This window comes from Cololabis saira, chromosome 2, assembly GCF_033807715.1.
Source record: "Cololabis saira isolate AMF1-May2022 chromosome 2, fColSai1.1, whole genome shotgun sequence".
NCBI classification, from domain to species: Eukaryota; Metazoa; Chordata; class Actinopteri; order Beloniformes; family Belonidae; genus Cololabis; species Cololabis saira.
This window is the reverse complement of record NC_084588.1, coordinates 38,037,335-38,049,833: the sequence shown is the minus strand read 5'-3', so window position 1 is coordinate 38,049,833 and position 12,499 is coordinate 38,037,335. Positions and strand designations below refer to the sequence as shown.

Sequence of the window (12,499 nt, the reverse complement as noted above, 5' to 3'; positions counted from 1 at the left end):
TAGCCGTTGCACATTTTAAACCCACCATGTACATCTCCTTTTTATTGCAAGTTTTTTGCACTTAAGGACCATAGTGCTTTATTCATTCAATGTAATGCACATAAACATTCTTTTTGCATTGCTGATATAATAGTTTAAGAATATGCATATTATTTTTTTTTGTCATTTTAACATCTTGCTTCTTTTAATTTTTTTAGCCACTCCGTTGTAGATGTGCTGCGTTGCTTATGATCACTGTCGTGTTGCATGACTGAAATCCAACCATGCTTTGGCCTTGCATTCAACTCAAGAATACTTTGGCGCACAAAGAAGTTCACGGTTGACTCCTGAGTGCCAGATTCCCAGCTAGGTTGTGTGGATTCCAAACAAGCCCAAATCATCACCCCTCCACCACCATCTTTGACAGTTGGTTTGAGATGTTTTAGCCGAGATGTTGTGTTTTTTTGTCAAACCTGGCACTGTGGACTATGGCCAAACATCTTCAATTTGGTGACTTGTGTTCCAAGAACACTGATCCAGAAGTCATGCTGCCTGTTTTTGATGAGATAAGATCCTTCCTGGTGACATTTCTTAATAGGCTACTTGTGCAGATTATGTCCACCTGCGCTGAGAAAACAAGTCCGAACGTCGGCCTCGTCAACTTCAAATTTGAAACGTCATGTGGAGTTAAAGCATCCGTCCAGTGTGAGAAAATATCTGCAAGTACTTGACAATCAAAAAAAGTCATCAGGAAAGACCAAGAAGACCCCAACAGCCCCAAATGAACCCAGTCCCACCTGCAGCCTTCAGGGGGTTGATTTCCCAGCAACAGGTAGACACACTGATAATAGACTACATTGTTGGAGATTTACAGCCTCCGAGTAAAGTTGAAACGCCACTATGACAATACATGATTGCATATAGTGAACAGTTTTAGGATAGGGTGGCATTTCATTCGTACTTCTCACATAAAAATATTGAAATTAACTGAATTTGGACTAGTTCAAAGAGTAAGAACTCAGCCAATTTTCTAAGTATGGTGCAGGCTGAGTTTAAGAAGGAACTTGGGATGTCTGCTCCTGGGAGGACTGATAACTGTCTTGAATGTTTTCTACCTGCGAACAATCTTAGTATAAAATGACCGACTTCAAGGAAAGGAAATGGTCTTACAACATTGATGGGCAGCAAGAACTGCTTCTCAAAGATCATTGCAGATGTCGTTCATCCTCTGAAAACATCCGAATTGATGCAAACCAGCAAAATGCTGGAACAAACATTTGTAGGATTAATCATTATAGGAGATGATCAGCCATTCATGTGCATTTACATATTACCTGGCTGCTATTTACCCTCTTAGTTCCCTTGGAAACAAAAAAAGGGTTCACTTTGTAGTAGTAGTTTTAATTACTGTTTTACTTCCTAAATTGAGGGGAGGTCCGCTGCATAAGCCTACTGGCTTTTTGACCTCTCCTGTCACATTTGTTCTACTATTTAGATTGTGTTACTTTTATTGTGTGCAAACTTATAAAAAAAATAAATAAATAAAAAAGTTTCACCGTGCAATGTTTATCTGTAACTATCACTCATTTACTAAATCTTCTCATGAGCCTGCTGTTCATCTAAAGCAGAAGTAGTTTTTTCTTGTAATGTCATGTTTGTTTGTCGCCACCTCAGTGAGCTCAAGTTGCCCCAGTGTGTCTATTTATCAGTGAGTCTCAGAGCGCTAACCTTCAATCCACAAAAGTGCACTTCTGCTATGCTCAGACTGCGCTCTCATTGATGTAGTTCCAGATGTGAGTGTGTTTGTGTGTGTGTGTGTGTGTGTGTGTATGTGTGCATATGTGAGAAACCGCTCTCATGTGACAGCTCTGCCCTTTTCAATGGGTGCACTCAAAAATCAAACATGCTTATCTTCAAAACCCAAAATACAATAAATATAAATGATTCCCCCTCCCCCCTTTCTCAAGTTCTGCTCAAATCCGATGGCATCAAGGAACACAGTGGTTGAACTCACATTTCACCGGCTTTGCAAAGTTTCCACAATGCTTTCTTGACGGGTGTACAGCAGGTGAAATGGGTTGGCATGGAAGCATGTCTGTGAGTGACAGAAAATAGAAAGATGAGGAAAAATAGGTGAGGAGAAAGGAAAAAAGGTTCAATGGGGGGTAGAAAGAAAAAAAACAGGAAGGGGGGTACCTGCGATGATAATGGAAACTGTTTCTTTTAATGTTGGAAATCTGTAGTCCAATTACATGTAGGCTAGCTCTCTCTCTCTCTCACTCACTCACACACACACACACACACACACACACACACACACACACACACACACACACACACACACACACACACACACAACTTTCCCTGTCAGAGATAGAGGCAAAGAGCGAGAAGAAGTGAATAGAAGAGGGAGGGATGGTGATGTGAAGCGAAAGTGGCAGTGAGTTTTGGAGAGATGGCAGAGACCAGGGGAGAGCAGCCTCGATGCTCATGACGGCATCAAAATCCAATCCACTGCAGGAAAAGTGAGGTGACACTGCCATGAATGAAGGGTGCAGGAAAAATGTGACTAACGTATATATGTAAATACATATAAATAAATACATGTAAATATTTTGTGTCGGGACGCTGGCTCGAAGACAAATAAAGTACCTTCTACCTTATATATATATATATATATATATATATATATATATATATATATATATATATATATATATATATATATAGGCCTCGCGCTATGGGCGGTTTTTCATCAGGGGATGAAAAAAGAAAAAAACTAAAGAAAATGGAAGAGTTTAATGCCTCTCTGAAAGCCTCGTTAGATAAATTTGTTACAAAAATCACCGATCCGACCGGGTCTCAAGCAGCCACGGGGCCCCGCGTCGAGGCACTCGAGATGATGATGAGGCAGGGGAAGGTATCCAGTATTTTGCTAATTGGAGAGTTAAAATTGCGCATATAGACACCCCGACCCGAAAAACCCCAAAATTTTGCGCGCGTGAGCGTAGGGAGCGCGCGAGGCCCCCCCCCCCCGGCCATTTCGCAAAGGGCCTCGCAAATCTCCCAGTCGGCTCTGTATATATATATATACACACACTGTATATATGTTGGCGAGTTTTAATCAGTGTCAGTGCATTATTCAATCAATAAACTACACTTGTATGCTATTACTTACACTTAGTTTTAACTTTTCTGAGCATGTTTTGCTATTTTATGTCATATATTCTATTCGTTTTTACATGAGATACAAAATGGAGATTTTGTCGGATCAAGTGCGATGGATGAAATTTAAAGATTTATGTTTATTCATTAGTTTGTCATTTTTTGGGGGTTGTCATAGATCTTGACACACCTGTCCTAACGGTGCACCAGACCATCAGTGATGTGCGTGGCAACTACTACCAGGAGAAGACGGTATTCCTACGCTGCACCGTCAACTCCAACCCTCCAGCACGATTCATTTGGAAACGTGGGAATGGCGTCATCGAGCAGAGCAAGGACAACGGAGTGGACATCTATGAACCTCTTTACACCCAGGTAAATATAAACATGTGCTGCACAGAGACAGGACGGGTGTGCAGTTCACCCCTGCTGTCCGCTCCTCCCTCCATTAATACTTCTCACTACTCAGCTGGGGCCTCATTTATAAAAGAGTGCGTAGGATTCATACTAAAAGTGTACGTGCGCTCAAAAGCCGAAAATGGCGTGCGCACAAAAAAAATCTGATTTATACAACCGTGTGCACGCACATCTGCACGTAATGTTTGCTTTATAAATCACAGTCCAGCTGGAAGGTTGCGCATGTGAATTCGCCTCATATCCCTCCCTCCACACGCCCACTTTTTACCTTGAATGGTGAATGCAAAGTACTTGATGACTGTATTTGCATATAAATGAGCCTGCTGAGCATGCGCAGCACTTGTCTGCAGTCTGTTTCTGCTGTGCGTCAGGATGAATGAGATGTGTCGAGCCACCGTGCCACTAAATTTCACGGAGACCGAGATTGAGATGTTGTGGATGAGGTGGAGGCCAGGAAAACGACATTATTTGCTGGTCACAATAGTGGCATCTCTAACAAAAAGAAAGCGAGTGAGTGGCAGCACATCGTTGCTGCGCTAAACGCAGTGAGTGCTACGGACAGATCTGTGGCAGAAATAAAAAAGAAGTGGTGCGATCTGACTGTATTTGGCCTTCAATCTGGCAGGTAAAAAGACCCATTTTCAGGGGAGAAATCAGATTCTGGCAGGCAACCACTTTTTGGCACGACACTGGCCCGGAGTGTCCTGCACCGCGGCTGCAGCACCAGAGCGTCCCAAGCGCATGGCACACATGAAAGTGGCCGACTGACCGACGCTGTGCTTCAAACACAGAGGGACACGATCAGCGCTATTATATTATAAGTCTGATATGTGATGACATTAAAAGTATGACATGAATCTGGCTTCATTTCGCCACCTCACCATCTGCGTTGCCAGATCCCCATATCTTCAAAATGTGTGTGCGCTAGGATCAAAGTTTGCGTAAAGATACGCACATTTTTCTGTTAGTTTTTTTTTTTAAATCCTAAACTTTGCGTAGAAGGTGGCGTGCGCATCTTTCAAGCCCTGTTTTGTGCGCACGCAAGCTTTATAAATGAGGCCCCTGGTCTCCAGGAAATGTACACATAGTGAAAACATAAACTCAGAACTTTGCGGCTCGAGTACTCACTAAGATCAAAGAAGTGGAGCATCTCTGAGGTCTTTACATTGGCTGACTGTCCGTCAGAGGATATACTTTAAAGTTCTGATGTTGGTCTATAAAGCTTTGATGGTCTAGGACCAATCAGTGACCTCCTGACCCGATAAGAACCTTCCAGCCCCCCCAGGTCATCTGGATCTGGTTTTTTATCAGCTCCCAGAGTCAGAAGCAGACATGGAGAAGCTGCATTCACCACCTTTGCTCACATGTCTGGAACAAATTCCCAGAAAGCCTCAGATCAGCTGAAACACTAGGTGCATTTAAATTCAGGTTGAAGACTCACCTGTTCTCTACTGCATTTGAATGAAGCTCCAAATCTGCACTCTTACTTTTAAGCTTGAGTTTCTACACTTTATCATATTTGAACTACTGTCTTTATGTATTATTCTTTTATCTTTCTTTTCTTGTTTTCAAATCATACTTTGTATTTTCTATTGTGTGATGATGTCGTAATGTTACCTTGTTGTTAAATGTTGCTATACAAATAAACGTGCGTTGCCTTGCAAGTGGAGCACTGAACAGGCAGACTTCACATTCTTCCTCCATATAAATTAATTCAAATTCAAAAAAAATACTTAATTATAGAAATGTGTCAATTAATGCACTAAAATAATTGAATTAACTGATTTTTTTGCACATTTTCATTGTTTTGTACATTCTGCATTGTCACTAGTTTTGCTAAAAGCCTTTAGTTATGCAGATTTTAGTTACATATCTATTTTTGTGTACTCTTATAACCTTTTTTATTTTTTTTATTTACTTGGAATATTTTTGATGCATGCCTATTCAGCAGTTTTTCATTGCTCAGTGTAACCCTGTGTTACAGCTGTGTACATGACGATAATACTCTTATATTATTATATTATTATATTATAATATTCTTGAATTTAAACTGTATGATGACGAACTCATTGGTGCGTGTTTAGCTGTAATTTCTGCCGATGCAACACCCACACAATTCAGGCTTATATCCTTTTGTGAGAGTACATGTTAAATGCCAAATGTCAATGCTCATGCGGAAGGGAATTTTTACTAGTCCTGTATTCTGTATCACACTCATTGGCCCGTTCCTTTTCTTTATTGAACTTGGGGAAGACGAATCCTCCAGGATCCCCAGACCAACTCATAATGCTGGCTAATGATACACATGTGGAACATATTTGTTCTCGTCCCAAAAACGTTTTCTTTTAAGTTAAAAATCAAGCAAACAAAGGTTCATATATACATAAATATATATGTTCTACTTTCTTGTTTGTATGTTTGTTTCCTTTTGGGAATTAAATAAAACTCATGGAGTCAGCATTATTTAATTAATTGGCCAGTTTTGCCGATTAAATCTTTATCACAATTACTATTTCAGCTGGGTGATCTATAATAAACCCCACATTTTTCCTCATTATAAACACAAAAATACTTGTTGTTTATCTTACATGCATGTAGATAAGAAAACAATGGTTTATTTTATTAAGTCATCTCATTCTGTTGTACTCTTGTGCAGTTCATAAACAAGCTACCGTCATTGAGTTACTTGTTTAGTTTGCCTCCAGTAAGATCAAAATAACCAAATAAACACTCAGCAGATCTATGTAAGAGCACACAAGGGTTGCCGTTCCTTTTTTCTGCACTTATGAAAGCATTAGTCAGCCACACAGCAGAGCCCCTGGAGTTCAATTAACCAGTCAGCAGAGCTCTTTCCATGGTTTCCTAAGACACTTTTAACTCATCACCTACTCTGCCGGAGCCATGCCTTGATCGGAAAAATCATCAGTGCAGCTGAAATTAATCTGTGACAGCTGTTACGCATCTACTTGTGTCTATGTGGGATGTGTCTGTGGGATGTTGAGTTCATATACACACATATACAGTATAAAAAAAGAGTTGGAGGATAAGTGACTCAGATTTATTTTGGCACTCACAATCGATCAGTTTCATTTTCTTAATGGTCCCATGCAAAAGCCCTTTGAGGTGTGTCACTCACGCACTTCCGTATGTGGATCTGCAGTGATTTCACTGATCAGGGCATGTAAGATAGACAGACAATGCATGATTGTGCGTGGGTTCATCCCAGTGTGTCCCTGACCCCGTTTACTACACTGTGGCTCATCAGAAAATTGAAATGATGTTTGGATAAGATTACAACCCAGTTTAGGAGATGAAAATGGAAATGTTTTATCTCATTGATGAAATGTTGTACGCAATGCAAGGACAACATGGTCATATCAGTGTTTCAATGTGTCTGTGTCAATGTGAAATATATACTTTATAGATCCTTTATTTATTTATTTTTTCATACATGATGTTTCATGTGTTGCTTGTCCCATCAAGGGTGAGACCAAGGTGTTGAAGCTGAAAAACCTCAGACCTAAGGACTTTGCTGATTACACCTGCCAAGTGTCCGTCCGTAATGTGTGTAACATTGAAGATAATTCAGTCACCTTCCGGCTCACCAATTCCACAAGTAAGTTTTGTATTCTCTTCTTCTTCTTCTTCCTCTTCTTCTTCATTACACGAAAGACAAACAAGTGTCTGAGATGCCACAGTGTCAGACATGCATATGTCTGGCTTTACCAAGCCAAAGTTTTATTTTCTCTTCTTTCTTCTCCCATCACTGTTTTGCTTTGATTCTTTCACTCCTTTGCTCATTCTTTGATACTCCCCTCTCATCTGACTCTGCACACTCACTGTGTCTCAGCTCAGGAATCTCCTGCCGCCTGTCTCCTCCTCTCATTGTTAAAATGTCTTCCATCTGTACTTGAGCAAAAGATGGCATTCTCCTTTCATCTTCTTATTTTCCTATTTCCTCCAATACATCACTCTCTGCCTCTCGTGCATTTTTCTCCTTGGGCTTTTGACTCTCCACTAAAATGTGCTCTCAGTGTCTCTATCTTCTCGCCTGCCTCCCTCTGCGCCACGTTGTCTGTCTGTTGGCTATTTTTTTTTGTTCTGTTGCTGAGAGCTCATCTCGGGGCCGTCAGCTGTAATTCAGTTGTCACGCTCCCTGTTATCTCCAATTCTCTCTGCACCGCTCTGTCCATCTACACACCATCGCCCGGCAACTCTATTACTTACGACAACATTGTTGCCGTTGACAACCCTGTCAGGTTTGTTACGGTCAGACTGATACACCACAAGGGAAAGTCCCATGCCTGTCCAGTGTATTTTCATATTTTTTCACTTATTTCTCCTCGTTCTCTTCTTTTAACCTATTTTTCTAAATATCCAGCAGCACAAATATGTATTGGCGGGTGCTGCTAGACGATTAAGTGCTTCATAGCATTTTTAAATAATTAATTCTCTATTATATTCACTATTTTGAGTACCCTAATTTCCTTTCCTTGTCAAATTTAATGAAACGTTAACATGTGATTGCAGGGTTTGTTAGCAATAGCCACGTGGAGTTAAAAGGATTGTTCAGGGTTTTTTTTTTTTTTGTAAAACTGTCTCGGTCTCACAGTCGGAGGTCCTGTGTAAGTAAATACAGCAAATGAGGAAAAAGGAAACTTGTAATGATTGCTTCAACTGTAAAGAGGCGGCTGGCTGGAAATTCAGCCTTACATGCCAAATATAGCTTCGTTAAATCTCTAAACCCGTGAAAATGAAAGATTAATACACACTTAAAGAAAGAGTTCGACATTCTCTGTAATGAATGTCTTTCTAGCCCTGTAGATGAAAAATCTACCACATGATGATGCTTTTTTTCCTCTTTCTTTTTAGTAGTAGCAACCATCCTGCCTTGGCTTTGATCACAGGCTGCCAACTGGTGCCATTAAAGCTCTCTGGTGGAAGCATGTAGCACATTTATTGCATCAGTGGAAAAGTGAAGCATTTAAACAGAAAGTTCTGATCATAATGAGGCTGCCGCTGAAATGAAAGCGGACACGTCAGGGACTTGGTGATTGTGACCCACGAATAGTTTGACTTGTTCGGGAACATTTAGTTCAGTTTATTGTAGTTTAGTGTTTAATTTCTCAATCTGTATTACCTCAGTGTGGGGTGTCAGTCACACAATAGAAAGCATGTGTTTGATGATAGACATGATATTCTGTGACTTAAAAAAAAAAGCAGACTGTTATTGTCTCAATTTAGCAATAAGATGTCGGTGAGATAAGAGAAAATGTTTCCCTGCTGTTTACTAAAGTGAGCTGGCCAAAAGAAAGGCAAAAAATAATAATTGTGATACAGTTAGTAGAGGAAGAAACTGAGTGAGAGAAGACAAGGGAACGGTTTGCTGAAATTACTCCAGAAAACCGAGTGATCCTAATGAAACAGTCTCAGATGAACGTACGGTAACTGACAGATAAGCTGCTAATTAGAGCAAACATCACACAGGTCCAGCGATAATGGGTTATAATAAAAGAGAGCGACCAAAATAGGATGGCAAAAAAAAAGCAAAAATGGAACACATTTTACATGTAATGTATTGTTTGTCTTTGACATTGAATGCTATTACAAATTTTAAAAGCAAAGGCTATGAAAATGTTCTTCATGTGTGATGGGTGTTCTCCTATTTCATTGCCAAAGTGCTCTTCTCCTCTCCGACTTGTGTGGCAGCCGTATCACAACAGTGCAGCCAACACACAGTTACACGGCGACCACAACAATACACTTGTGCCTGGCATCGGGGCTCAGAGACGTGCCAAAACATTCAATCTGTCTGGACAACAGCCTCACAGTGTGTGTGTACGTGTGTGCATGTGTGTATGTGTGTGTAAGAGAAAGGACATAAAGAGGCACAGATGAAAGAAACAAAGGAGGGGCGAAGTGTGATCATGTCTAAGTGTGTAGTTGTCTTCACCTCATAATCTGTTTAATGATTACAAAATAGATTTAATTAATTATATATTATGATAATCATATTGTTGGAGTCCAGTATAGACAAAATCTCATTTTGTCGCAAATACTGCTTTATACGGATTGCATACATTTCTTCAAATTAAAAGTTATTAACTGTATTTCAATACACCTCACATTCACTGTATGGAAATCCATCCATTTATCCATTATATAAACCCATTTATTCCTAATGAGGGTTGCAGGGATCTGTTGGAGTCTTTCTGAGCTCACATTGTGTGAGAAGCAGCTGGACAGGCCGCACGTCCATCGCAGAGCCCTTTTCTCAGAATCAACTTTTTGAATTATAACTGTGTCAACTGAATTAATTTCAAGTTAAAGACTAGTGAACACAAAGAGGTACACATTTTCATGAATTAAAATGCGAAGCCTTTTATTTTTATTATCCTTTTGGAAATCAGTGGCATCCCCGTGGTTCTGTCCTGGTTCTGTCCTGCACACCACTGTTGTGATGAAAGGCCCATAAACAGAAACAGTCAGCAAAGTGAGAAGTTTCGTTTCGTTACGTCAAATCAAATCTGAGCTCACATGTGACCTCATAAACTAGCATGTCCACCGGCCTTGCTCTTGGAGTGATCTTTTAAACCGTTGTCATGAATGTCATCAGTTTTTAATCTGTTTTATTGTAATCTAGTGAGCAGATCCCCGAGTTAAAGATAAAATAGAGCTGTCACTCCTCACTATTATATCTATGATTTAAACAGTCATGGAGGAGTGTAAAACTTTACTTCTCATTTATATTTAAAATTGAACCAGATTGTGTGAAAAATTACTACAATCCAGTTCCCTTTATCTACTTATAGATCTCGTATAAAGACCTGATGACATTTTAGGCCACAACAGCACGGGAATAAAATGTTTCCAAATCTTTAGGAAAAACGAACAACTGTTAACTTTTTTGTCACAACCGTCCATGAAAGCATCCTATGTTATTGCAGGAATTTTCACCACCGGACTCATTTCTCCAAAATTACAGAGAACCAGAGTGACATACAGGGAAACATGTAGAAAGAAAATCATGAAAGAGAAACAGAGCTGAGAAATACGCAGTGGGAAAAGAGCAAGATAGAGGCAGATGGGGACAGAACCAGAGATTGTAAAAGAGGAAAACAAACAGTTACTGTTTTTTTCCCTTCCATCCTCTAAACTATTTGTCTAATGGGCATATTGCGTTATTCCCAGCTGAGTTCCCTGCCTGTCCTTGTTGCATCAGTCAGATTAGAGTCATCCAGTGAGATTATGCCATCATGTCAGATTCAGCCCAGTAGGACACGTTGATTGATTGATTTTCATATCATAATCGCGGCCTGGGACATGACTACAGGGCTTCCACCCTCCAGTAACTGCTGCCAGTGACCGAATCCTCTTTAACTGTCTCCCATAAAAAGGAAGATATGGGCAAAGCTGTGCGGTTTGTCATATTATTACAATATAGATGAGTACAAGGGTGTTAAACAAGAACAGAATGTGTGGAGGACAGAAGTGAAACGCATAATAAACCATCACCACAAATGACTGCACAATAAGCATATTGAGACACATGTCACTTCTGAAGGGGTCATTTAGAAAACAAAGGGCCCGATTTACTAAGATCCTAAATAAAGAGTACTAAATTGCGTGTGCACTGAAAAAGTTTGCACGTGCTGTTGTTGTGTGTTTTGCGGGTGATCAACTAAGATTGCGTGCGCAATTGATAACAGGTGCAAACAGCAGTATTTAAATGAGGTGTTGCGCGTCTTACGGTTTGCGGCGCAAACTTTGCGCCATGGAGATTCTGGATGGAAAGCAGGATATAGTCGCAAGCGCAAAATGAAATTTGACGAGTTGGAGTTAGAGATATTAGTGGAAGAGGCAAATTGTTGTGCCGTATTCAGCACCCCTGCCGTGCAAAGCACCCCCTCGTATATTCAATGATAAGTAGACCAAGAAAAAAAACAACACACTGACACTTCAATATATTTATATATACACACTCACACAAACACGTACTTAGGAGTTTATATTATATATATTGACAAATATTATGGAAGACAACACAGTAAGCAGGCTATTAATTAATGACATCAATAACCATTTACCCGATTTTTGTTATCTGTGACTGTGATTGTGGGAAAGTATGACTATTGTGGAATCCATGAGCGCATTTCAACATGAATCATTAACACAAAACTGGACGCTAAACAGAACGTGACACGGAATGAGAATATAATTTTTGTCAGACGAGGGGGTGCTTTTCACGGCAGGGGTGCTGAATACAGCACAACACCGGGGTATGACAACTGCAGAACAGGCGCACAATAAGAAACACTTTTTTCTCCATGAAAACACGTGATTTATTTATTATCACAAATAAAAAAATGAATGTGCCTCCTGTGGCAACCTTTTGCTGAATAATACTCGATTTAACATTCAAATAAAATATTTCTCCTTTTGCATGTGGAGATTAGCACCTTCCTTTTGAACGTATTAAATACAGATGCAATCACAATCCACGCAAAAACTTTCAGGCTTGGTAAATCTCATTGCGCGTGGTAAATGGACCAATTTGCATCTTCCCCTCCCAGTATTTAGCGATTTCTGGTGGGTACGCTCCATATTGATTATTCATCAGGGCAAAAGTACTAAATGGATTGCGTGTGCTATTTTGCGCATTTGAGAGGTGCAGTCCTCTTTGCACGCTGTTAGTAGATCAGCTGGCACTTTGGTTTGCGGGTGCTGTCAAGTTTGCACACGTTTTTACACACGCAAACCTTTAGTAAATCAGGCCCAAAGTGTTTTATCCAAAGCAATTTAAAACTCTCTTAAATACCTGAAATTATCAATAGAAGGTGAGAAAGCAATAATTATGACATAATGTGAAAGCTGTAGTGTACTGTGTTGTAACTAGCTTCCTAATTAGCTACCACCCGTCTGTACCTCCGGTGAGCAG

At 40.1% G+C, this 12,499-nt stretch overlaps 1 protein-coding gene across 3 annotated transcripts in view; it reads left to right on the top strand.

Moving 5' to 3' along the window:
* LOC133463514 (MAM domain-containing glycosylphosphatidylinositol anchor protein 1) overlaps nt 1-12,499 on the top strand; it is a 277,446-nt gene that overhangs the window by 174,098 nt on the left and 90,849 nt on the right. For all 3 annotated transcript variants that reach the window (XM_061745103.1, XM_061745086.1, XM_061745095.1), the window contains exons 5-6: nt 3,323-3,519; nt 7,045-7,177. In XM_061745103.1, the coding sequence (XP_061601087.1) occupies nt 3,323-3,519; nt 7,045-7,177 (330 nt within the window). The remainder of the gene's footprint in view (nt 1-3,322; nt 3,520-7,044; nt 7,178-12,499) is intronic.